This window comes from Apteryx rowi, unplaced genomic scaffold, assembly GCF_003343035.1.
Source record: "Apteryx rowi isolate R43461 unplaced genomic scaffold, aptRow1 scaffold_65, whole genome shotgun sequence".
Lineage (NCBI taxonomy): Eukaryota > Metazoa > Chordata > Aves > Apterygiformes > Apterygidae > Apteryx > Apteryx rowi.
The window spans coordinates 1,819,725-1,845,477 of NW_020450927.1; the positions used below are offsets into that span (position 1 = coordinate 1,819,725).

The window sequence follows — 25,753 nt, forward strand, 5'->3', positions numbered from 1 at the left end:
GCTTCCCGCCGCCGTCTCACCCCGGCGGCCCCCCCCGTCCCGGCGCCGTGGGAAAAGCCGGCGGCCCCAGGCACGAGCGCGAGAACCGCGGGGACGGACGGACAACCGGCCGCCACGGCGAGGCCCCCACCGGCCCCCGGCCCCAGAGCACGCCTCTATTTTCAAGAGTTATTTTTGGATACGGAGTTGAGCCGCGACGCGAAGCTGCCGCGAGCCTGGCTGCAAAGAGAAGTATATATTGTAGAAGGGTTTATTTTCGTGCCGGAGAGGCCGGAGAACTGTTCGCGCCGGATTACCGCCCGGCCCCTCCCGGCGGCGGAGAGGCGGCACCGGCAGGAACTGAGCTGAACTGATTTCGGCCGGACTTCGCCGATTTGCGGCTCGGGTTGGCGCTTGCGGTGTGTTGCTGCAGTTCTGCGTTAAAAAGACAGAAGAYGCCCGAGCCGTGCCCCATCCCGGCCGCTGCGGGGCCGTGGGAAGGAAACGGGACGGGAAGCGGCGCGGGCTGCCGAGGGACCCGGGCCACGAGGGCAGGGACGGAGCCCCTTTGCTGGAGGCCCTGGAGACGAATAGCTAAAATAGCCCCCTCCCCTCGCTGCCAGGGTTAAAAATTCACACACATGTGCACGGCCAAGCTGGGGCCATTGGGCTGACGGCTAAGGTCCCACCGAAGGCTCGCGGCACTGCAGCCCCCGGCGCTGCCTCGGCCGATGCTCCCGTTCCGCCAGCGCGCGGGAACTGCTGCCGCGGGAGGGCCGGGGGCGAGCGCGATTAGGCGGAAGCGAGCCGGGCTGTATCGGCTGCTGGGGGCTTTCTGAAAGCAACGGCGGAGGGGGGGAGAAAAAGAATTGGGAGGACAAACTAAAATAAAAAGGGAAGCACAGCAGCGGCTGGGCCCTGTGCTCAGGGCATTCCCGGTTCTGCCAGCCTGGCCGCCCCGCGGGAGCCGTGGTGGCCCCACGGCGCTGGCGCGGGACGTGTCCTGTCCCCGCTGCAGGCTGGGCCCCCCCCCGCCCCGGGCGGCCGCTCTCGCTCGCTCTCGCGCTCTCTGCCCCCCTTCGACCTGCCAGACGTTGCCCCCTCCCTCCCCTCGCGGTGTAAATTTTGTACAGCTCCAAAAAGTGAGAGTCTTGTTTCCTGGGAAAAACCACAAACGACAAAAATAATAATAATAATAAAAAAAAGTCAAAGACTACAGCCTTATTTCTTGCCGTGTGTTTGGGGAGCCCCCCCCCACCCCCCATCGGGCTGGTGCGTTGCGCTGCGTCCTGCCTCCTGCGCAGGGGGATGCATCCGGGATGCATCCGGGATGCATCCGGTCGGCCCGCCGCAGCTCCCGCAGGAAAGCCACGTGCGCCAAGCACAGGACGGTCTTTAGTGGCCACTGCCTGCCGCTCATCGGCAGGGCGTCGGGCCGCCCCGGAGGCCGCGCCGCCCCTTGCGCCGTACCGCTTTTCCAAGCCAGCCCCGCGCAGCCGGCTGAGCTCCCGGCCGCCGGAGGGCCGGTGCTTTGCGGGTCCGAGCGAGGGAAGAGCGATGCCGGCAGAGCCRAGCCCCGCCACAGGCATCGGTGTGTTGGCTTTATATATTTTAATCATTTTAACATTTAATGCTTCTCAATTAAAGTGATTTCCTGGAGTAGATGCCAAGCTTAGTCCGAATGCACATTAACCACTTTCTGTATCGGTAGTTAAAGGCACCGAGGGATTTAAACAGCAATCCGCAAGGCTGCTGGGGAAAGGTTTGGCTGAATAAAGCAGCTTATAAACAATAATATATGTCTTTCTCATTTTTCCCTTCTTTTTTTTGGAAAGGCTCCAAACTCGCAAACAGATCTAAAGTGCTATAAACATATCCAGGGCTAAGCGCTGAGCCCCCAAATGTACTCCCTGAAAGCACGGGCCTTGCTGCTGCCGCTTCTCATCGCTGTTTTAAGAGAGCTTTTTATGACCCCAAATGTCCATCAAGCCAAAGTTGCCTCTGCAATGTTGACGTGCAAACAGGGCTACCCTCCGCCGTGACGGACAAAACAAATCCCCGGCGAGGACAAGGTGGTGGCTGCGTGTTAAGGCAACCCACAGCGGTGACCTCTCGCGGTGTAACCTCGCCAGCACCCCAGCCCGCTCCCAAAGCCGGGGAGGGGATAAATGCGCCCTGAATTTGCTGTGATAAGACCAGCCATCGCCACCCCGTAAGCACTTGTGGCAGGGCCAAGGGGAGCAGGAGCCGCTGCATTCCCTTGCGCGAGGGCTCAGCCGAGCGGCCGGGCTCGGCTCCCGCAGCCCGGGGCGGGAAGCTTTTATTTCTCCCTTTCCTGAGCTCTTTTTCCCCTCCCACGCACGCTCCTGGGTGGATTTGCTGCTGTGCCACTGGCTTCTCCCAGACCCAGAAGTCAGAGAGGCTGTTGCAGCTTTTCCACTGAATAAACATCTCCTTGCAGTGATTGGAAATGACCCTAAATATTGAACTCTGGTGTTTCCTATATGCCGGGAAGAGTGTTAATGTTTATCAGCAGCTTTCTTGCAGCAGGTCTCCAGACCCAGCTATTTAGGGGATGCTCTTCTACATTAGCCTCGCCGTTTGCTGCTGCGAATCCGTTTTGCCAGCCTCTGTCAGCGCTGGACGACAGAAGCGCCCTCGTAACGCCCCGGGGCCACCTCTGCAGAGCGGGTGAGCACGTGCTGAGCGGAAACAACTAGACAGTGGTGAGAGAAGAAGTATTTTATTTTTGCCAGCCACAACAGCTAGGAAGGCAGTTTTCTCTGAGAGGTACAGGTGGAGCAGACTTCTTAAAGCTCAAGCTTCCTACTGACTTCGGAAAACCCTGGCGATGGCCCTGGAGGCGAATGGCACCCTTTTGTTAGATAAAGGCCGAATTTTGGGAGCAGCAATGCACGCTTCTGAGGTCCCCGACCACAGCAACAGGCCTGAGCGCTCCCTTACGCCCAGTACCAGGCACAGGAGCGTTACGATGCGTCTCAGCAAGAGCTCCAGCGGCAAAGAAAGAGACCAGYGTCCACTGCACGAATAAAGCAGGGCACAAAGCTGGGCACCCAAGCAGGGGTTTTCACAAGCATGGAGACCACCACAGCAGTTCCCAGGCACTTGAGACCTCTCAGATAGTGGGTTAATGAAGGCAAGTTGACACGGGCAATAGGGGAAATGTGTAGCTGGTGAACTTGCCCAAGCCRTTTCGTCACCACCACCAAACCCGTCCCGTGTATCACGCACGCAAATAAATAGCAGTGGTAGCGCTTTGGCTTCTAAGTGGCTACTGGTGGAGTTCAAGCCAGTTCAGCAAACTTTGTCAGCGTTAACAAAAGCTGGCAACAGCCTGCAGCAGCCATGAGGGGCCAAAAACCACATATGCCTCATTTCCAGCCAGTCCTGAGTGGAGGGAACATTCCCATTTATTTTACTGAGCCTGGATGCATTGCAGAAAGGACTTGATGGCAAATAGCTTCCTGTTAGTGATGGAGCTTCTCTAAGAAGTTCCCTCCACACTGTAAATCTCCTTGTCTGGGGAAGAGCAAACAGCACAGCAATGCCCTGCAGCGAAACCCGCAGCCTAGTGGTGCAGCACAGGTTGAGCCGAAGTGCTGCAGGGACAACACACGGGTCTCCCTCCCGGCCAGGAGTTAGCCTGAAGCACAAGCACGTTCCCCTGCGGCTCCCCTGTGCTCCGGACCACTTCCTAACCCGACGGCACAGCCAGCCCCAGATGGGATCCTGGCCAGTTGTCCAGCCCAGCTCACCCTGGCACCTGGTGAAGCTCCACTAGGTACATCGTTCCCGATTTTATGGACTAACAGTGACTACTGGCAAGTGGAGGGGTCCACAAGGTTTCAAAGACAGGCTCTCACATGAGATAGGTGAGCACAGGTCTCGGTCTCTGTTCAGCTCTTACAAAAGCCCAGCCCTGGACGAGTCCACACCAGGGACTGACACACGACGAGGAGGAACTGGAAATGACGATTGAGGCGGGTTGCTTTATGCTGCTACATTTCATCAGCAAAGCACTTGCATGAAGTGGCAAAAGGCCCCTCATCTTGGGGAGGTTGGCCAGCCACAAAAAACTTATCATGCCACCATGTGTGTTATGTGAGAGGGACACAGGGACAGACAGACAGACGTATGACTTTGCCAAACAGATAGTGTGGATGCCCTGCCTGCCTCTGCTGCATTTTGTACCCCTTTTCTTCCCACCTTGAAAGCTTGAGCATGAGCTTGAGACGAAAGCTTGAAAGAATATTTCAAAGTGCTCTGGCAGCTCTGCGCTGCGTCCCCTCCTGACAGCTCCAAGGAACCGAGTCACTCCCTGCAAGATTAAACACGCAGGGACGCCATCTCAGCGCTGTGCTTTTTTTATTCATAATATTTTGTTTGGGCCCAGAGGAAAAAAAATAAACCAAAACTCAAACCCAGCTGAAGAGCTGAGCATCTCACTTGACCTAGGCAGCTCTCCCCGCAGAGGTCCCGTTCGGTCAGCACAGGCTACTCCGGTGAGACATCCAATGCAGTAGCTGGGTTTAATGTATTAAAACAACATTTGGGGGCTTCTCCAGGCCCTCTCTGCCCTCCCTCCCTCCCTCCACCCAGAATACTGATACGTTTCAGAGCATGCAAAATCCTGATCCTATCCTGCACAGCACATGTGCTCGGTAAGACAGCCTTGACGCTCAAAAGCCCAGATACGCCCAGCCCACCCGAACATTAGGCCCTGTGCTCTAAAACCTCCCCTTCAAACCCCAGGGTATTTCAGAGGGCAGTGGGGGAAAAGAAGGGGCGTTATTGCAGATCGCGTCCGTCCTCCCAACCCTGCGTGCGCCGCGCGGAGGTGCCCAGCTGTGGGGCTAGGTCTTGCCGGCCGTGTGCTGCTGCAGCGCAGACGTGATGGCTTTACAGTCTGTCACCTCCTCGGGCAGGCAGCCGTCTTGGTCCCGGAGCGTGGGGTCAGCGCCAGACTTCAGCAGCAGCTCCACGATATCGAAAAACTCGCAGGCGGCAGCTGGCGGGAGAGAGGGCAGGGTTAGTTTGGGGGTCAGCGGGGAAGGGGCTGATGTGACGGAGCAGCGCGGGGCGTTTCTGGATGAGCGCTGGCGCCGGCCACTTCCGCATTTCCGTTCCAGAGGCTGGAAATGTCATTTCAGCATCTGGCCACGCAGAACAGATCGTTTCTGGGGGCAGTGTTTAGTACTCAATTTATTACTTGCGCTTGGATTTAGTACTGCGAAGGGAAAGGGAGAATACAGCCTTGAAACTTCCCTTTGTCCCGAGTCCTCCATCTACACTTGGAGCAACAAGCAGCAGAGAGCCGGGCCTGGGGAGCACCCAGCTTCGCGGCGCTAAAGAGCTCCAGGAGCAAAGACAAATGTAGCTCCTAGGGGGAGGGAAGAGCAAAAGAAATGAAGAGCTCCARGTCCCGAGAAAATTCTTCCGTGCTACTCGTGTAACGACAAGGCCGAGGCTGGCCAAAGCGGGACAGTCCCRCGGGCAGCGGCACCGGGCCAGGCAAGAGGTTTTGGCAGCCGGGCTTCTCTCAGGGCGCTCCCAAAAGGCGTTTTCTGGAGCTATTTGAAGATGGGTAGCAAGGTGGACACCCACGCGAGTACATGGGTGTCCGTGGACACATTATAATGGCACATCGCCTTTATTTCTAACTAATCCCTCCACTAACAACTATTTTTTCAAACTCGAATTACTCTACCGAGATAAAATCAAGTCTGACCTGAGCTCTTCTCTGTCCTGAGGACTTAACAGCCTGACAATTTTCAACTCCTTCTCCGCACCTAGCCTCAGGTGTTTCCTAAAAAGAAAGGAAACTTGTTCAACGCTGAGGAGCTGGGCTTGCCTAGTAACAACAAAAGCCCCAGGCCCTGGGTTTTCCCTTAAGCCACCTCTGTAACCCAGATTCCTAGCGAAGCCTAAAAATGTCTCGGTCCTGATCTGCCTTACGAGACTTTCAAGACGGCAGCTTCCTGTCTGATTGCTATGTGTCGGTTTTAATTATATTTCAGGCACTTTAACAACGTAACCGACTAACTCTTCTTTGCCATTAAATGTAGTAATTAGAGTATCTTTCACATTACTCTGCAGTTTTCTACTGACCCAAAGGGACAAGCAGCAAAGTTTAATTAAAATAAATTCAACATGAGATTGGAGCTTATATTGAAACGGATAAAAAAAAAAAAACAAACGGAAGCGAAGGGATTGATGACGAAGCGGGTGGCAGCAGGGATGTGGGGTGAGGGCTGGGGGCGCGGGTCTCCGGGCGGCTGCGGAGGACCCCGAAGGACCGCGGCTCCTTGCTACGCCCGTGCTGCCTGCCGCTGACCTGCCAAGGCCGAAACGAGAGCGGTCACGCTGTGCCAGCAAGCACGCTGCCGCCAGGATGAGGCCGCGCGGGGCCGGAGGCGGCGGCGGCGGGACGGCGAGCGGGCAGCGGCCCGTCTCTCCGGCGCAGGCAGGGTCCGCGGGGAGGAGCGCAGCTGCGGGATTTATGGCRCCCCGGGAACCTCTATTTGTCAAGGGCCAGAGCGGCAGCCCTGACACTGGCACGGGTGAAGATGAATTTTCATTCAGCGCAGTTCGCCTTCCGACTCCATTAATCCTCAGGGTTCGGATGATGAATTTCTTTCTTTCTTTTTTTCTTTTTTTATTTATTTATTTTCACTCCGGCRTCCCCTCCCACTGCCCTGCTCCAGCGCAGAAAGAGCCGAACAGATGGTGCTTTACAAGAAGACAGAGCGCCCATGAGGATACAGCGCCGGCCCAGCCCGCGGCCACGTGGCCGCGAGCGCGAGGAGAAGCCTTGATTTCCTCTGGGAGACGCGGAGGCAATGATTTTAGTATTCCCCGTGGGCGGGTGGATGGATGGATGGAGAGGAGCTGAAGACTAACAGGCCATTTAGCCGGGAGAGCGGGCTCATACCAATCAACGGAGCGGCGCTAACCGCCGCAGGGAACCAGTGCCCAGGAGGCAGCCGGTCGCCCCGCGGGCCTCCGAGGCAAAGGGCGCCTCCGGATATCGTAACGGGAAGGCCGGCTGGGAAGGCCAGGCTGCAGTATTGGCCTCCACTTAACCTCCGATTAAAGCCAGGGTCAGCACCAATCGCAACGAGACAGAATTTATAACCCGTCGCAGGATGCAGTTTGACACCGGCTGTAATCAGGAGAGCTGTCACCACAAGGACAGCTGTCAGGCCAAACTCGCTCATAAAAAGGGATGGATAAACCCTAAAAGCAGTCACTGTCTTACTGTCCTCGCTTATGGGATTTAACCCTTTCCTGAAAATCTCTAACAACAGGGAAGGCCTTGTAAAGGCAATATTCTGCTCCGCACCTCAAGCGACATTTTTCACGTGAGCTCTTGCGTCTCCCTGCTGCAATTAATGACTTGGTTATGAAGYGCTTACAGAGATCATACTGGGGGATTTTCAGTGAATTCCAGTTCCAGGCCAATATAACCACTTGAATCAAAACAATTCACTAAGTTAACAAGCTCTTTGCAGTATTTGGGTGATTTATTACCAAATCTGCTAAGTAAGGAAATGAGGAAGGAAATCTTTGGCAGACTGGGTTCAGCGATGGTCACCAGGGACAGCAGGACACCCACAGACAGATCAGGCCCATGCGTTAGGGACCCAAAGAGGCTTCCACATAGACTGCTTACAGGGAGGGGAGCTGGGGTAATACTCAAGGGGAAGAAAAATCTTTTTCTTTTTACATTCAAAACATTTTGGGGAAAAAAAGGTGGAAAACTCCCATTATTTAAACATCTTAGCTGGCGTGGTGGATCAGAGAAACCATTTCTGACATCCTCTTAATTGAAGCAGTTATATTTTTTGTTTGTGTTAAACAACTAGCTCCCACCACCAGCCAAGGGGATCCACCTGTAAAGGAAATAATTCACATTAAGGTAATGCATCCACCCTCTGTTTTAGAGTATTTGACTTGCTTTAAGCAGGTCCTCTTGGATAAATTATACACGTGCTAGGCTTCTGTGCAGCGTAGCATAAACTACTATGTACGCCTTGGTAGATGGATGTCAGTGCTAGAATTAGGGAGCAGGGGAAGGTATCTCCCCCAAAAAAGGAAAGCCCCAAATTTGGAATGAGTTGGGCAGAGACAGAGTATAACATGGTTCCCAAGCACCGTTGTTCCTCGGATGCTGTCTGCAGCACTCAGCAACAGATTTTCTACTTTAGWCAGAATGATAAGAATTGGGAAAACAGAAGCAAAGTATCCTACGGGAAAGATCACATGGAGGAAAATCATACATTACTGTAACTACATTCTTGTTCAGGGACCCTGGAATTTGGTAGWTTAGATCCAGATCCAAATGTTGCATCTTGAAGTGGTAGTCTACAAAGTAGTTTTGCCATCCTGCTAATRTCTTTGTGGCAAGACCGTGGAGAGAGGAATAGACACAAACACTTCAAGAGTGACAAGTATGTTCTTAGTTACATACTAAGGCAGGCATTGAGAGAAAGTATAAAATGATAACTGTCTTAATTTTGGAAGAAAATATGATATAGATTAAATCAATATTCTTTTTTATATTCCCTGCACATCAGCACTGCATGTGTCATTTTAGTCTCTCTACTTTTCTCATTTGGAGATAGAACAATCTTTCAATTAAAAAGATTGCTATAAAACCGCACATCTAATTAGCATGTAATTGTAGGAGCGACACAAACTGTAACTTCACCTCATACAAAATACTCTGCTTGCTTCGGCAGCAGAGAGTCTGCCGCTGTATCAGCTGGGGTCAGCCCGGTTTGTAACCGGGACGTTTGGAAGTTAAGGCCCTATCGCTCCTCTCCTTCCCCTTCGCCGATYGATGTAACTTGCTAGCGCCAGCACAGATCTTCATCTCAACGTGGCTATGCCACGCTAGGGTTGGTGGTGGAGGTAGCCAGCTGGTTAATCAAATCCAGCTCCCTTGCTAACATTTCTGCTGAAATTTGCTTTCTGCACACCGGATCATTTACTCAAGCTGGAAATCCATCCTGTTAAGAGGCAACAACCAAGCTGAAAGGCAGCTTACCATAATGGAGTGCAGTCTGGCCTTCCCCGTCCTGAAAAACAGAGACAGACTTGATTTTAGAGGTATAGGCAAGGTCATGGGGATACAAGGAAATTCCAGTTTTAAGTAAATAAGGTGAATCATGGCAATATTTTAATTGACTAGATAAATAGCCCAGGACACCCAGCAGCCAGGCGTTGAATCATCACCTATCATCCATCCCTATTGATGGATAATCAATATCTATCCACGCATAAAAATACGTGGATCACGTCATGACACGAGTATAATTCAGTTCATAGCGTTATCACTTCCAGATCATAAAAATGAAAGATTTCAATCCTGCAGCCTTACTTTGGGACCCTCACTAATCCCGATGCTTTGGTGCACCTCTGAAAATGCCTGGTGAGAGCTCCTTTGCAAGCACAGCCTCTGCCAGCTATTCAAGAGGAAGGTAAAGCACCTGGACACTGGTACATCTCAGCACACTGTGCTCTCTGGAGCAAGGGAGCACACGGGGAAAAGAAAAGCTTTTTGTTTTACTGAGTAAGACTTAGGTCCCTGCTCTTCAGAAGGGGTCCGTAYGAAGCCAGATCCAAGCTCAAACTAGGTGACGTTCTTTGAAACACCTGCAGCACAGGGGTAGAAGCAAACATCACTGTTTGAAGATGTCAGCACAAAATTCCCTCCTCCAGCTAACCTGTATATCGTTACATCAGTTGCAATGGTTTCCGTCCTACCCTGTTCTTTCACAAGCCGCATGTTTGGGAAGCATGTCCCGGTCTCAGAACCAACAAGCAACCGGCGCTGCCGGCAGAAGTGAGTGCTTTGCTGGTGAATGGTTGAGGCTTGCATGGCATGTCCTAACAGGGCAAACCAGGCATTTCTCAGTGAGCAGCCTCATCCCACCACAAGAACAGGTGAAATAACAGAAAGAAATACTGGCCCCTTTCCTTTCACCACCACGCCATGATTAGCCTCTAATTCAGTTCYCTACTCCTTTAATTTATTTGCAGCTGTTTATGGAAACTCAGTTTTTCATTAGCATCATCATTGGGATTAAGATGCAAATTCTACAACCTGCCATGGATTCTGGAGCTGGCAGAAGGGAAWAAGAACAGGGAAACAGGTGGAAATCATACACATTGCTGTTTGGGGAGTTCTGGTTTCCAAGCTCGTTATTCTGTCTGATATTAACCACACTCAGCCGAGAAACTAGGAGTGACTGTATTTTGGATGAAAGATCCCAYGCTTTGCACTGGGACGCTGCACTAACAGGACAACCGCATTGCACTACAGGAGCAATAGCGACAAAAGGAGCAGCGCCAGAGACAAGCCAGATGTAAAAGGCATTTGCTGCCGAAACATCTGTTTCCCTTCTTTTCTGGACAAAAGGTGGCAGGTCAGATTTTTCTTCCAACGTGCCGCTGTGCAGTAGCTTACGTACCATTCGTGGTACTCGCAGCGATGCGTGCAAGTGCCTAGTTCTAGGAGACTATTTCAGCCCAAATGGTACCTGCTGCCCCGATTCCAGCACTGGYCTTCACCTTCTCCTGAGATGCTGCAGTGAATGCAAACTTCTGGGGAGGGGAGGCAAATGGGTATCATCTCGAGACGATACCACAAACAAAACAACTGAAGGAATCAAGGACAACACTCATTGATTATTCCGCACTAATAAGGTAACTGATGTGATTCAGAGGCACAGAGTGGTGCTTAAGCACATGCCTGCCGGAGGAGTGACAGGGACTGCACTGACTTCAGCAAAACAGGGAGCAGGGCTGGAGAAGAGGAGGCGGGAGCAGCACAGATGAATTATTGCAAAGGCAGCCTTTAAAATATGCAGGTTGTGTGCRTGCTGGGGGATGGGGAGCGAGTTCCACTCTGCGCTACCGCTTTCAAAATTTTAGCCAACAAAATAGGGAGGTGAATTGAATTGGAGACTCACAATAGGACTTGGGCAGCCTGACAGAATTCCCCTTCCATCGGAAAGCCTAGCCTCAAAACTCCTTACTGAATACAGAGAACTGATCCAGAAATACTACAGGCATTTGTTCCTCTTCCAAAGGTCTGCGTAAAACACTGCTGCTTCAGCAGACCTACAATCAGGCTGGGGGCTAATGAGTCTTTTTATTTCACCGAGATGTACTTGCTGGCATTTATTAGTCTAAGAACAGAGCGCGAGTCCCAGCATACAAAATGCATCTCTTTAATTCCAATGCTGTTTTTTTTAAAAGAACGATTAATCCAATGTTACGCAAACATTTTTTTACACTTTATTTAGCCCGTGGCTTTTTTTCCCTTTGAGCCTGACTGCTGGCCAAATGCTCTTTGTTATACTTTTCAGATGCTATGCTATTTGCTTTTATTTTCTCTGTGACAAATTTTAATCCAGGTAAATGGAAAAAGCTCTAGTGTGGTCACTCACTAAGGGCCTTGAAATGCCCTCCTGAGGCTGCTGAGCTCAATCCCTCTTTGATTTGGCTTTTTGGAGTACCATGGCTAATGGGAGCCCTACGTGTCCAGCTGCTCTGCGCTGCTGAGACACAGAGCTTGGCTCCAGATACGGCAATGCAACACAAAATGTTCGCACCTGAAAACTAATCAAAGATGGGCCACGAATGCAAGTACCATAGCTCTCACTGCAGAAATTACGTGATACGAATATCACCTCCTTGGCTCTGGAAATGTTTGTTGCTTTACAATGAAACAAGAAGCGCAGAAGTGTTCTTAAAATGATTTCTAGATGGTTTTGATGCAAAGAACATTTCCCAGACGTAGGAGTCAACTACTGTATGGGCAAGTATAAAAGCCCGCTGGAGAACTGGCTGGGAGGAGGACCTCCCCGCAGTGTAGCAAGGCTCCGCTCTGCGCCCCGGCTGAGGCATGGGGAAACATCACCCCCTAGCCCCGCACCACGGGCACAGGACCACCACATCTCGGCCAGGAGATGGGCATCCCGAGCACCTCGTCTGCAGCCGAAAGGGATGCAAAAACGCAGGGATCAAAGGAACCACTTTATTTATTTGGTTTGCAGCTGGGAGCAGTTAATTTTTCTCCACTGAAGCCCATCAGGGTTTTTGTTGCTTTATTTCATACAAAGCAACCAAGTCAGAGGGGGATGTTTGTCATGATCGTTTATTTCTTCTCTCTCCAATTTAGCTTTCAGATTACTGAAATGAAATTCATACAGAGCTGCAACTGCAACAAAACCCATGGTCTGTCGATACACACTGAAACCAATTGTTTGATAGATCTGTAACATAAAAACCTGAACACTTTAATCAGGTATTTCCAAACTGTGCCTATGGGAAGTCAGGCAATCCTGGTGCTGGTACCCGTCATTTCCGGGTGTTAAGGCATGTTAAAAGACGTTAGAGACATGTTGTTTTTCTAATAGTAGCTTTTCCTGAAAGCAGCATGGTTCTGGAGTGGGGCGGGAGCACCCGGGGACGGTGTGAGCAGGGGCGCTGGCGCTGCTGAGCGGTGCAGGCGCGGCGAGGGCGCTTGCYGGCACTGCCGCCGCGCCGAGCTGCACCCCGTGCCGGGACGCCTCCRAGACCTGCCCATCCCACACTGCGTGTTAGCCGGAACAGTGTAACAGCGCAAGGCTGAAAAGGATACCACGTCGCCCACAAAAACACAATGCAGTCACGAGTCGCCTTAAAATATTAAAATTAGCTGCAGCATTGATAAATAAAATCTGGGGATTCCCTCTCCAGAAGCAAATACTACAGCCTTTTCTCAAAGCCCACAGTACCCATTGAGCTCCACAGCCGCTACCTGGAAAGCAAAGGCAAGACTCACTGAATCCAGACGCGCTCCGTCGCCAAGCGCGCTCCTGCCCTTGCTCTCAGCCCAGGAGAGCGAGTCTGCGGGCTGTGAAAGGTGATGAGTGTCCCGCGGGAAGCGGTGCTCCGGATCTCGCCCCGGAGGCAGCTGGAGGCTGCCCTTGAGGAGAGCAAAGCTACAAAAGGTGACAGTCATGAGGCTGGTAAAACGTGGGGACACCAATGTGCGTCCTGGACACAAATGACAGACTCCTGTACAGCAAATCTTGAGCAACGTTTGAGCTTCAACTGCAAATGCCACTGATTTTTGTGTATGTGGCCACAATGTCAGTAAGGGTGTACTAACTTGTAAATAACTGGGACAGCAACATATCTTTCTGATATGCAGATACACAATGAGCCCGTAGGAACAAAAATATTTGTAATTTTCTAACAATGTCCTCTTTGGGAGCTGTTGCATTACACCCTGTAACAGCACTGAGCAATACAAATACTTCAAAAATAAAAGCAAGTGTCCAAGTCCACCAAAATCATCAAAACAAAGATGCTACAAAATTACAGGGACCCTCTATGTCCATGGTCCGCAACAGATGCCACTCAATGAAAATCCACCTACCAGTGGGTAACTTATTGGATAACAAGATCTTGTTGTGCTCCTGAGAAATTTAAGCAAGAGAAATGACAGAAGATGGACCGGGCGCAGATGGACCAACTGTCTTATCCGTTAAGTGGTACTGTGGCTTCTGCGCATCAATTTGGTCTCATAAGTGATAGGATTATATCGGTGTTTCCACCCCATGTTCACTCCTTGGGAATTTTCGTGCCCTGCTTAACCTAAAAGGAAGATCCTGGACGGGCTGACGGAGGCCTCAGAGGCCTCGTCTCTGTGGTTACCGATCCYGAGTTTGTTCACAAGTCCCTCAATCACATCTCCAAGTGCAGATGCCATGGGGGTGATAAGCACTCATATAACATAGTGGTTACATGATAAACATATATACTAACCTTTCCCTTTTGAGTGATGGCACTGGCACTCTCTTTTTCACTGTATTATTTCCCCCACATCACCTCTTTTTCTGCTCATTTGGGGGAAGCCAGAAGGTGCGCGCTTGTTCCAGTTTATGGATTCCAAATGTTGGCAGGGATTGCATGAGATAAGACCGACGAGGTGATAACAGTGTTTAACAGCGCTGGGGCCTGGGCAGCATGGATGGGCCGGAGTGAAGATAAATATTTACGCTATGTCTTTAGCAGGTGAGTGAATAAAAAGGGCTGGAATAATACGGAATCTGAACAAGCACTGGTGCTCAGGAGCTGTGAATATAAATCTCTGCAGCCACACGACACAGACTCACTCAAGCCAAGGAGATGAAAAATAGCAAGAAAATACTTCCCTCTACTTTTAGAAATGGTTTTATTTCTCATTTATTTCCACTTTAGGCTTCAACTTCCCAACAATTTACTTTAACCTCATCATCTTCTTTTTCCCTCTCTGAAATTTTATCCCCAAGATGACTGATGGTGAGACTACAGCTAAAAGCATAGCAGAATTTACATGCTAATGCCCGCCAATAGGTAAAACCAGGCAACGTGGACTGGCACGACCAGTCTGAACACCACTGGACAACTCTTCGGATGGCCCCAACACAGCCGTTGTTTTCATGCTTCTTTTGCACGCAGCAGTCTGGGTTTGGACACTTGCCATTAATACCTGCAGGACGAACACTTGTTCAATCAAAGCAGATAGATGAGCGAATCATTATGCGTGCAAATGCTGGCATATAAAAGCAATAGCTTAGTTTGAGATTTGATACTGTTCTTTTAAAATCCCTGTTTTACCAGCGTGCACCCACCTGCACGTATACTTCTGCTTTTAATGGCCCCTTGATTCTTAAAGCACTACCAACGACAGCACAATTTTAGAACCAACACCACCGAACAGCTTTATGCAAGAGCATCTAGACTCCCAAATGGCTCTGACCCTAAGAAAATGATGCAAAACTTCACATTTTCTCTCCATTTTTCAGCTTTTGATTTAGCTAAAGCAAAATATACTTGTGACTGTTCAGCTTCACCTGCTGTTTTAGACTCAGTGTCTTAAACTGGTATAATTAGTTAGCTGGTGTTTGTGAAGTGCTCTTTTTCTTCTTCTTTCACATTTGTGAAGTGCTCATAATATAGTGAGTTGTTCATGTGAGGGTTAGGTGGTTGTGAGACACCAGGACATGCGTCCTCTTGGCCAGCTCGAAGGCAACTTGGGCATTTGTGAGGACCTGAACCAGGAGACAAAGGACACAGAGCCACCTCCAGCAGAATCAAACCCACAGCTCTCAATCCATGCACAGCTCACCAACAGCTATTATCTGGGGATTACAAATAGCGCAGGTTACCAAGTGCAGGGCTTGGATGTGCCATAAGTTTGGTTCCCCAGTTAGATCTTCCACCTACGTTGCATCTGGGGAGGCTTGGCAGGGACGCCTCTCTTTGCCGGTACTGAGCTGTTCCTCTCCAAGAACTCTCTCCTCGACCCCCTTCCTCCCGTTCAGGTCTTTCGAAGGCAGCATTATTTCCTTCACTGTGCTGGGCAGGAAGCCTTAGGGATGGAAGGTGCTAGGCAGATCTGTATCACCACCTCTTGGGCCTTTCTCTCACTGGGTATCACTGGACCTATCTTCTAAGTGCCTCGCAGACAAATGAGACCTGCATAGGGAAGCAATTATTATATTTCTAATGGCATGGACCCTTACAGCACAATCTGCTACTGAAAGGCAAAGAAAATTGCATTAGCTTTTGTTTGATTCAAAATTATGATCAAGGGAACAGGGCTGCTGAAACCCTTTAAAGTCAAACCTCTGCGCTGGGGTTTTTCCTACCTGGGGAGCTCCCTATTCATATTCTTTGCTTGAGTGCTTATTCCGGGTTCATTCAGGTGCTCCAATTTGAAGGATTCTTCCACTTCCAAAGCTGCTGTTAAAACTAGATACAAGAAAGCTCAGAGAGAATATGATCACGCACTTCTTCACAAAGCCTGCATCGCTAATGCAGCCAAACTCCGCTGGCCTGCTGAGTCCAGAGTGTCAGGGCTAGGCTAATCCCTCATCGCCCTAATTTCTAACTGGTAGTGTCCTTAAAATTTCCAAGTGCAATTTCAATGGGATTTATCACATCTACTATCATCATCCTGCAGTGCTTCTGGCACAGCTAAAGAGTCTCGATATTCCACCGCAGAAACGGCTACGTTTAATTGCAGAATGAACTGATTTCTGAATGTATACAGTAGCTCATACAGCAGCTCGGAAACTTTCAGGGATGTTTTCTTTTTGTGCATTCTCACCCCAAATTGCGCTCAGCGCTCCGAACATAAGTGTGCATTTGTATTTACATATTTATACATTGTTCCAAAGAACATTTTCTACTGTCTGTTACTTCCAGCATCAGGCATCTTTCTAGCTGTCAAACACGCATATCAGTGCAATATAAAAGCTGCCCGGAAGAGCTGTGCTTCCGCAGCCCATTCAAAGAACAGGGATCCAAAATGTGTTTGAAAAGAGCTGGTACCCAGAGCTGTAACAAGTATCACAAGGCTGCAGCCGAGCCAAGCTTCAACAAAACTATGTCAGCACAGTCACGGGCTGCAGACAGGACAGCCGAAAGCTGCTCCCTTTCCTTTGAAATCAAACACGAATCCGGAGAAGACGCTGAAATATCAATTCTCAGGGTGCCTCCCTGCCCCCTCGCCGTGTAAAAGTTAGCAGCTTCCTCCTTTGCTCTCGGACTGCTTTATCACTTTAGCATGGCTAAGGCAGATACCTGGTTATTTAAGGGGCAGGATAAATGGGCTGAGACAGCTTTCCCATCCCCAATTCACTAGGGAACGCTTGGAAATTCCACCTGACACGGGGACAGCGTTGTGCTCTTAAACAATCTCCCGGCTGATCCGATTGTTCCCCAGTGGGGAGCAGGCTGCAGCTCGCTCAAGAGTCATTGATTGGATTAACAGCCTAATTCCCAACAGATGAATAGAATACTGATGTCTTGTCAGCCCACATCATAGAAGGAAAACACAATCTGCTTCTACAGCCCCGAAACTTAACCCTTCCTCTCCCCAGCGGCACAGGGTCTGGCGGCTTCAGCCCAAGATCCTGCCCATCTGAATGACAAAAGATATTAACCTCGGGGACGGTTTGCTTCATCATCTACATGCCACGGGATCATATCTTATCTTCCGTAAGGTTGATTTGTAAGAAGCCTTTTTTTCTTCCTTTCTAGACAGAAGCCACAGAAGAGATTTATACAGGGACCTTTATTTTATTTTCTATTTTACCACCTGCTGTTAAAGGAAATACTATGTGTTTCACAGTTAGTGGTTGAAAGTTCATTAGCTGAACAATATTTATTCTGAAATATACAGATACTGAACATTTTCAGAGTATATAATTCGATTAGGATGACAGCATCTGCCTGGTGAGGAACATCAAACTGTTGGGGGAGAGGCGTCACTGTAATTCTCGCTTCCTCCGATTGCTCTTGGCAAGCGTCGGGGCAGCGGAGAAAAGCTGGGCATATCATTTGCTCTCTGAGAGCTTCTGTTCACCACCTCCTAATGGAGATACTAATGTTTTCTTACCTCATAGAAAGGCTGTGATAAGAAATTAATTGCTATTGGTCAAATGTTCACTACTACAGAAGTAGGACCATGTGCATATTAAAGAGATTTTCCAAGAACAAAATTTATTTATGGACTCCTCAGCACTCTCTGTATTTATTTCTTGCTCAAGGGACAAGAATAAATAAAAACCATCTGATTTTAAGAAATGTATTCCAAAAGACCTATTTTTTTCTCAAATCAGCAGGGTCTATAATGCTGGTTTTTGTTTCTTTTTAATAGCCACCTTTTATGTTTGCATTTACAAATCAGGCAATGTGTATCTACTCATTTCAATGTTTTAATTTTCAGCAGGGATCCTAAAACATACAGAAATGCAGCTACAGCACTCGTGCCAAGACTGTAACCCATTTTAAGAGGTGGCCTCTAGAATTTCTTTGATCCAGTAGTCTCGATGGGAATGGCTTACCAATTCTTAAATGCTTTTTCTACCTCTCCAAGGGATGATACGTATCACCACGTTGCTCTGTGAAACATCAGTAAGATATTTCCAGTTTCATTTGGATTTTACAGCTCACATACAGAGTGGAAACATTCCCTCCATTACTCCTTACCTCTAAAAAATTAATAAGCCAGACACTAACTAACATGACAAATAGAAGAGAAAGAATGAAAGGACGGAGGTGCACACCCTTTCTTTTTCCTTTGAACAGTATCTGCTGGCAATGGAAGTTTTCCAGACCTCATCACTTCACAACATTAATATGCATATAAAAGACTTGCTGTGAGATTGAACGAAAAACACAGGCCTTTCCTCTTCTGGTTGCCAATACATCAAATCTAAAGAGAGTGTTATGTTTACCGTCACCTCTTCAGAGAGAAGCAAGATGCTCCAGTTCAAAATACAGGCAAGTAGGGAGGCAACAGCATGCATTAATGAGAGAGCTGCCTTAACCAAAACAATTAGTGAGAGATACTGCATCAAATCAAACAATTCAATTAATGTAGTGTTAGTACTATTATTTTAAAGTCATTCCAATTATTAGCTCCTTTTATAATTTGAAACCATAATGTTTCATTTTCATCCCAGATGTGAAATATGCCAGAATGGCAATAAATAAATAAGTCCAATGACCCCTGTCCAGTCCAGCCCAGCCCCTGCCCTGTAATATGGTTGCACTGTATATTCATGAATCCAGGTTAAGAATGGGGACTGGGGCAGTTGTGCCCTGGAACTAGCAGACTGCAGGTTTTATAAATACATACAGAAATAATTAAAAACTAAGGGGTTTAGAAGGGTTAATCTCCTTTAAATAATCTCTGCCACAAAGCCTGTAAAGTCACTGCTGGCACACTGCCCACCTGGGACCGGCTGTCGGATATCAGGGCAGCACRTGTGGACGGGAGCACCGAGATTAAGCGGGAGCGTGGCGGTGCCGGCCCATTGGGCAGTGCTGCTCCTTGCATACGGCTCCCTCAGCCACTGGCGAGGGGCTGCAAACGCAGTGAGCGGGATCGGATCCAGTGCCAACCAGCAGGTCAACGTGCCACTTACTCTACCCGATTAAAGCGAAAGAAGGAAGCTTGACTAGGCTGCTAAATTTAGCAGGGTGGAAGGGAGACAGCAGGAGCTGAGAGCGTTGCTGCCACTGTTCAGTTCGCTCAAGCCCTTCCTGACTTCAAAGCAAATGCTGGCTTATATTTAAAAGACTTTGAAGGGATTCAGGACTTTGTAAATAACCTCTTTTTCTCCAAAGGATTGAACCCACAACCCTGGAAGGCGAAGGGGAGGCTGCACTTTTAATTGTCAACTATAATGGAATCAGAATCACCACTCTGCATTTCAGTATGCCCTCTTAGGTTAAAGTGTCATTTTAAAGATGACTGAGTGGCCATTAGAGATAAAGAAATAAAAAAGAAAGCACAGGAACCACCACTACGGGCTAAAGCAGTGCCATGTGGAAATGCAGGAGTTTGCTGTGAATGCAGATTCTGTGATCTGAGCTGACCTGGGCAAAGGCAGGATTAGCGGAAATGCCGCAAGTGTGCAAGAGCCTTGCAAAAACAGCTGGAGAACCGGAAGGGAGCATTTTTGGCACTTTGTCCCAGTCCCCCAAACTGCAGTCACTTCCACGATGCCTGCACAGTCCCAAGAGACCTGCAGAACATGCATTCCTTAAGCTACCCTATGCCACAAACTGCACAACAGCCACGACAAATTTTAGCATCTGCAGTTAGCACGAAAAGCTGTGAGGAGAAAGCACATGGTAACGTGCTCCAAAAGGACTAGAAGCACTGCTAATGTCCTAGAGATCTCTTAGTTTCTTTTTAAGTTCATGAGGATAAAGAATTTTGGAGACTACGTTTTGGTCTCATGAACCTTCCTCCGCTTGGTGTGCAAAATCAAAACTCTCCATGTCTGGAAGGTCTGAACTATCCTCTGGTTTTGTGCTGTAAAAACTCATTAAATGAGATCTGGATTTTACTAAGACAAGCTTTGGGGAAGACAGGGCCTATGGGAGAGCTGAATTACAGTTGTCCACAGCCCTCAGATGGAAAGTAACCTTTTTTGCTCCTTTTAGAACAAACATAGTATCAAGGACCTTGTTCAGGCATCTCAAAGCATGCCTGTTTCTTAAGCGAGGCGACTCCTTTTTGTGGCTAATCTGGAATCAGAGGAGGGCATTTGCACATTCCCAGCTGTCCGACCGAGGATGAAGGCATCAGGACCTAGATCCTACCTGAAGTGGAACATTGCCAGGGAGAGTCTGACTGCACATGTTGAGGTAAGAAGCTCTCCTCTCATCACCTCAAAGGGCTGCTGTTTTTGTGACATCTAACAGCCTTTTAGCAGCCCCTGTGGACAGTACTAGTAGCTAAACTACCATTTCTTATTTTATAGGGCCATCTGTGCATGAAGCTGATCTTTCATTTTATCACCCACCACCGAGTACAACTTCATGTTAGACTCTGAAAATTCCCCTCTCAGTCTGTGATCATTGGGAACTCTTCCCGAGGGAAGGAGGAGAAAGGGGTGGGAGCAGAAAGGTTTATTGGTACTGCCTGTTCACGGGCAGTTAGGTTTCCAAGCGGCTATTAATAAAGTCCCAATACCAGAGAAGAGAGAGAGGAAAAACATCTGGAAAAAAACTGCCCGAGGACATCAAACTGTCTCAGTAACTGGAATTTCTCAGTGGAACCACAGTGCTATTAAAATGTAGCTGAACTAAACATATGAAGTCTGGTTTGTCATCACTTATTTAGTGAGATGCAAAATTGATCTTCACTTTAAAAGGCTCTTTCAGAGTCTAGAGACAGCACTCGCTCCCTCGTTGTGCTGTATAATAGAGGTGTTTCTAACAAAATTCAATGGGCTCAGGAGGTAGCGAGGGAAAACTGCGGGCAACTTTATAATAGGCAGATTTATGCTCAGGGATGTCCTGCTTTTCCAATGAGATATTCCACACATGGTAGGAAGAACAGGTTCTCCATTCATCCGTCGGACGAGCACAGCAGGCAGCAGGAGGCCACGTTCCCCCAGCTCTGCTCAGGCCAAGCCTAACACCGGGACGGGCGGCGCGTTTGGGCACATTTTCTACTCCTGCGGCCACCGAGGGAGCCCGCTGTGATCCAGACACCTGCCCCCGGTGGGCCAGCCCCCGTCGCATAGCGTGGGCTCCTCAAGAGCAGCAGATGGGGACGGGCTGCAGCCTTCGGGCTGCGTTGAACCACTGACCTGGAGGTGAAAGGCTTCGTCTCGCCCATTATCAGTCCCCAGGGCTCCCTCTGAAGCAAGTGTTGATACATTAATCTTTCTGACTGACAGAAACAAACTGTAAATGTAATGTTCCACCGAGGATCTTTATTTATTTTGAACCAAAACAATGCCTAAAAACATAAAGTTAAGCAAAGTCTCAGGTTTTGTTCTTTCATCTGAAATGTTGCTAGTTAAGGTCCTTTTTTTTCTTCTGAGGGCAAAAGCACGAAATTTAAAGAGCGCATCCTAATGCATTAGCCTCAAAGCACAGCCCTGCAGAACAGTGTGGACTGCTGCAGTATATAATGAACTAGTGCTTCCTCCCGGGGCGCTTCCCTCATTCAGGTTTTTACTACTTGGGAGACAGCACAGCGCTGCTGTCCTCCTAAATAGTTTAATAAGGAAGGAGTATATTTAGGAGTGCTCCTGGAGTGCCTTGATGAGCATGTTGTGTAGGGTAAATACCTCTACATCAGGACACTTTTCAAAGCCATCAGGCAGAGGGGTCAGCATGTTGGCTTTTTTTTTTTTAAAAACTGCACAAGCTAATGCTTTAAGAGTGTCTTGATGGAATCAGGGAAATTGGATTGTCCCCCCATTTGCTGGCCTAAAACAAGCCTTTTTTTATTTATCCCATTAGAGGAACACAAGAGAAACCTTTTAAATGTCACTAAAATTTTCCCCGCATTGCAAAATCCAGTCAAAAGGGTTTTAATTTTCCCCGAGAACTCTTAAGCAATGCTGTATGTCAAGGTCTAATATATTGTGTGTTGGGGACTGTCTTTACCCTGGGTTGTTTCACCAGGGTGATTCTGCAGGGTTGGTCGTGTGTGCTGGAGCACGGAGCTGCTCAGCTCTCCCGCAACAGCTGAGATAGTTCTGATGAAGCAAATATGCAAGTAATACAGAGGTGAGATTAATCTTCCCCTGGATCATTCTGGGATTTCCAAAAATTCAGCAGTGCTGAGCTCTTTCCTGCAATTTTGGTCTGTGAGTTTGGGCTTTCTGGTTTTGTGAGAGCCTTTAAGTTATAAGCTTTATTTATTTGAGGACTAAAGAGATTTGGCAAGAGGCACTTATGTAGGCACGAGGCTCCAAATTCCACTGGCGTATTTAATATGACAAACATAGGCTTAATATTGGAGGTGGAGCCTCAGGATTGCAGCCTGGAAGCCCAAAGGCTTGCACCGGTTACTCAGTGCTACCGGCGCTGCGCCCTGAACAACTGGAGCCCTAAGTCTTTCCAGAAAATTTGCTGACAGCACTGCTGAACCACGCGCGGCTGCAGAACCAGCAACTGCAGCCCAAGCGAGGGCTGTCCACACTGCTTCCACGTGCAACAAGTAAAATGCGAGCCCGAGGCAGGCTACTGAGGTGAGCGGCCCAGAAGCCTGGGCACTGCACTGCTCGGCTGTCCTGTCTGACAGACCGACACCTTCAACGTCCCCCTCATGAGATGCGTACTGAAGACAGAAATGGAGTCACCTGCTCATTAAAGGCTGGGCTAGTCTCTAACTGTTACTCTCGGGATGGCATTAATGCCAAAGCGGCTCCTCCCGGTCACTTCGAGTCCAGCCTGCAAGCGGTGAACTACAGGCGATCAGTCCTCCCCGAGCAATCCTAGCCGGTGATTTTTGCTATTAAACCATGGCACTATTTTGCTCCTATCAGTGCATAAAGCTAAACAAGTAGCTAGAAATAGACCTCAGCCACACTTCTTCAACGACGGGATAACGGAGTTCTCTATCCACGGTGTCCCTGCTTTCCCCCCCCGGAAACAGCACATACAATAAAGTACCACAGTAACTGGGGTGCTGAGACACTGCTGTCCTGAAGAGCTATTTGCAGATCTCCTCCTCCAGGTGTGACACAGCAGGACATCTCCCAGTAGCACTTTTGAGCCTGCAAGTCCAGGCCTGCCTGTTATCTCCCTCCACGTGCACTGCAAGGTGTCCAGGCAGTTTGGGAGGGATAAATACAGCTCTCCATGCTATGTCCTAACAAGGGTGATGAAGGAACCCAACCAAAGCATCAGAGCAGGGACCCAAAGCATCTCCGTGCTAGACAGGAATGAGGGACTACCAGCAGCAGTTATTTCAAGCCGCTGGCTTTATACTCCTCCCCTGCCTCCAGTTTTGCTGGGCAAGGAAGAGTTGGAGAGGAACGAGCATCCAACATGGGGTACCTGAGCCCTCACCCTCCTGTTCCCAAACCCACACGTGCACAGAGAGCTGGGAATGGAGCTGGGCTAGGGAGAGTGGGGAAAAGGGGGAAAAGGAGGAAAATCACAGCCTCTCAACTGGTCTCAGTAAAACACACCCTGAGACTAAGACACTGCCTCCTAATCTTCCCTTTAGGGCTCCATAATCTATTTTACCAAATGTCAAAATTCAGCAAGAAAATTGGAAAAAGGGGGGAAAAAATCCAAACGCATGGTTATTTGGACCAAGGGCTGTGTTAAAAGGATCAGGAGGTGGTGGGCCGCGGGGGGTGGGGGGTGCAGGTGGGAGGGAATGGGATAAAGTAGCAGTTCTAATCAAATCAGTTTAAAAAGCTGCAGCCTCTCAGAGTTAACCTTGCCAATCAGGGAGCGAGCGGGAGCATGTCTGCGCACATTAAAGCAGGAGCGTGTCCTTGAACCCGCGGCGCACTCCGTCCTCCCCCCGGCAGCCCACGCAGGCTGGGTAACCAACACCCTGGGGAGGCGGCGCAAGAAAAGCCCAGGATTACATTAGGCGCCCTCCTCCTCAGCCACCCTCGGGTGGAAGCCAGCGGGGCAAAGGCAGCTCGGATGCCTGCCTGCTGTTAGAGGTGAGCTCACGGGATTAAGCTGGCAGGAGTTGGGGAAATGCTTAAAAAATAAGTTAAAAGAAACAAACCAAAACACACAACAAAAGCAGGAGAAACCCTCCCATTGACAAATGCTGTTGCATTGAGTCTGGCAGCTGGGAGATGCATTACTAACCTTCGCTAATGACTAAGGGCACAGGAGTCACTTTAAAATAAATATTCACTAGGAATTACATGGGTAATCTAAAGGGATTATCCTGCTTTCTTAACAGGTCCATAAACTAAATGTTAAATGGGCTACACAAGTGTTTGCATTAATTTTGACCCAAATCAACCTTTCTGCTAACAGCCAGGATCAGATTCAATTTGGGGACTGCACATCTGCTTTGAGTTGATATTCTTACAAATTTCCCCAGATTCTCCGTTGTGCTAAAGGAAAAACGGGACCGAGCTCTTGGAAGCCACGAGGCTGCAAGCAGACAGGGGAAGGCCTCAAGAGAAATGTGTCCGGAACAGCCACTCACAAAGCAGTCGGCACAAATCCAGCCCTGCAGCACAATCCAGTCTCTACGGCAAAGGCACCCAGGCTCAAAGTTTCATTGCATCGGTAGGGAAGAAGGGTGGGAGCTAAAAGCACAACCCGGTGGGGGGAAGGAGATCTGCAGCCCGTTGTTAGGGCTGCTGAAGCGGTGGCAGAGTCCCAACCATTCCGTGCCTCAGTTTCCCCATCTGTAAAATGCCATTAACACCCACAGTGGCTTAAACGTACAATTTGCGGGATGTTCCCAAGACACACAAGCTTGAGATACGGTGTGTGCTGCAATCACAAAGCGCCATTTGAAGCACATTTGCCTAGAGCTTCTGGAGCTGTACGTGCCAGGGTACCTTTTCCAAACGTGCTATGTGCCTTGCAGCTGGGGCACTCATCCCTGTCCCTAAAGCTGCAGGGGGGGAATTAAACAGAAGCATGACTGAGTCTGACTGAAGCTAGCAGCTATTATAGCCAGTCAGGAGAGCAGGAGGAAAGGTTTCAGCAATAGGGACCAAATTAGGAGATAAGAACAGCTCATGTTCAGCAAAACTGCAGTAGAGTGTGCAGCTCCTGAGGACRCCTTCATTGTCTGTACAGGAAAAAATACAGTCCAAAAACATACAGATGCCTTAAACGTCCCCATATAAAAGGCCTGAATTGAATCTAATTCCAAAGATTGTATCAGACACAAATGGGGAAGTGGATATTCATATAATCTATTTCAGGACACCTTGTTTGTGTGTGGTTCAGAGGAGCATAGGCAGGAGTGTAAGGTCCTCGATGGGACATGGCAAGTGCCCCAGAGGAATGACTGAAAGCACATAAATGAGGATAATGGGATGCCCTGAATTTCTCAGGCAGCCCCAGAACACATGCTTTTGCATAAGTCTCCAAGATTTCCTTTCAGCAGGCGTTTCAGACTCAGCCTTAGAAACAGGACTCATTCCCCGGCTCAAGCTGCAGCCCAGGCACACGCCGGTGCGCTCGGCACGCTGGTGTTCAGCTCTCAGCGCAGTGGCAGGAACGGTGATACAGGGGCCCCCAACCCAACAGCCAAGGTGCATCTCCAACCCGGGATCTGACGCAATGGACCTGTCCCCGCCCTGCCAACCTGTGTAACCTTTTTTAATCCGGACCCCTTAGCCCACGTACCTGAATCAGCCACTGTGCATACCTCTGAAGACAGATATTTCTCTAAAATACATTGAATTAATATTTTCAGAACACAACAGGACTAAAAGAATGGAAG

At 49.1% G+C, this 25,753-nt stretch overlaps 2 protein-coding genes across 12 annotated transcripts in view; one reads left to right on the plus strand and one right to left on the minus strand.

The window, feature by feature from the left end:
• LHX4 (LIM homeobox 4) overlaps positions 1-3,979 on the plus strand; it is a 16,759-nt gene extending 12,780 nt beyond the window's left edge. Inside the window, exon 6 of the mRNA XM_026084652.1 lies at positions 3,901-3,979. Coding sequence (XP_025940437.1) covers positions 3,901-3,979 — 79 coding nt within the window. The remainder of the gene's footprint in view (positions 1-3,900) is intronic.
• The window catches only part of ACBD6 (acyl-CoA binding domain containing 6), an 84,055-nt gene continuing 62,171 nt past the window's right edge, over positions 3,870-25,753 (minus strand). For 2 of the 11 annotated variants that reach the window (XM_026084640.1, XM_026084642.1), the window contains exons 5-6: positions 9,050-9,080; positions 3,870-5,008 (exon numbers count right to left, since the gene is read on the minus strand). In XM_026084640.1, the coding sequence (XP_025940425.1) occupies positions 4,854-5,008; positions 9,050-9,080 (186 nt within the window). In that variant the 3' untranslated portion in view covers positions 3,870-4,853. The other 9 variants (XM_026084637.1, XM_026084635.1, XM_026084636.1 and 6 more) reach the window with 7 other exon arrangements.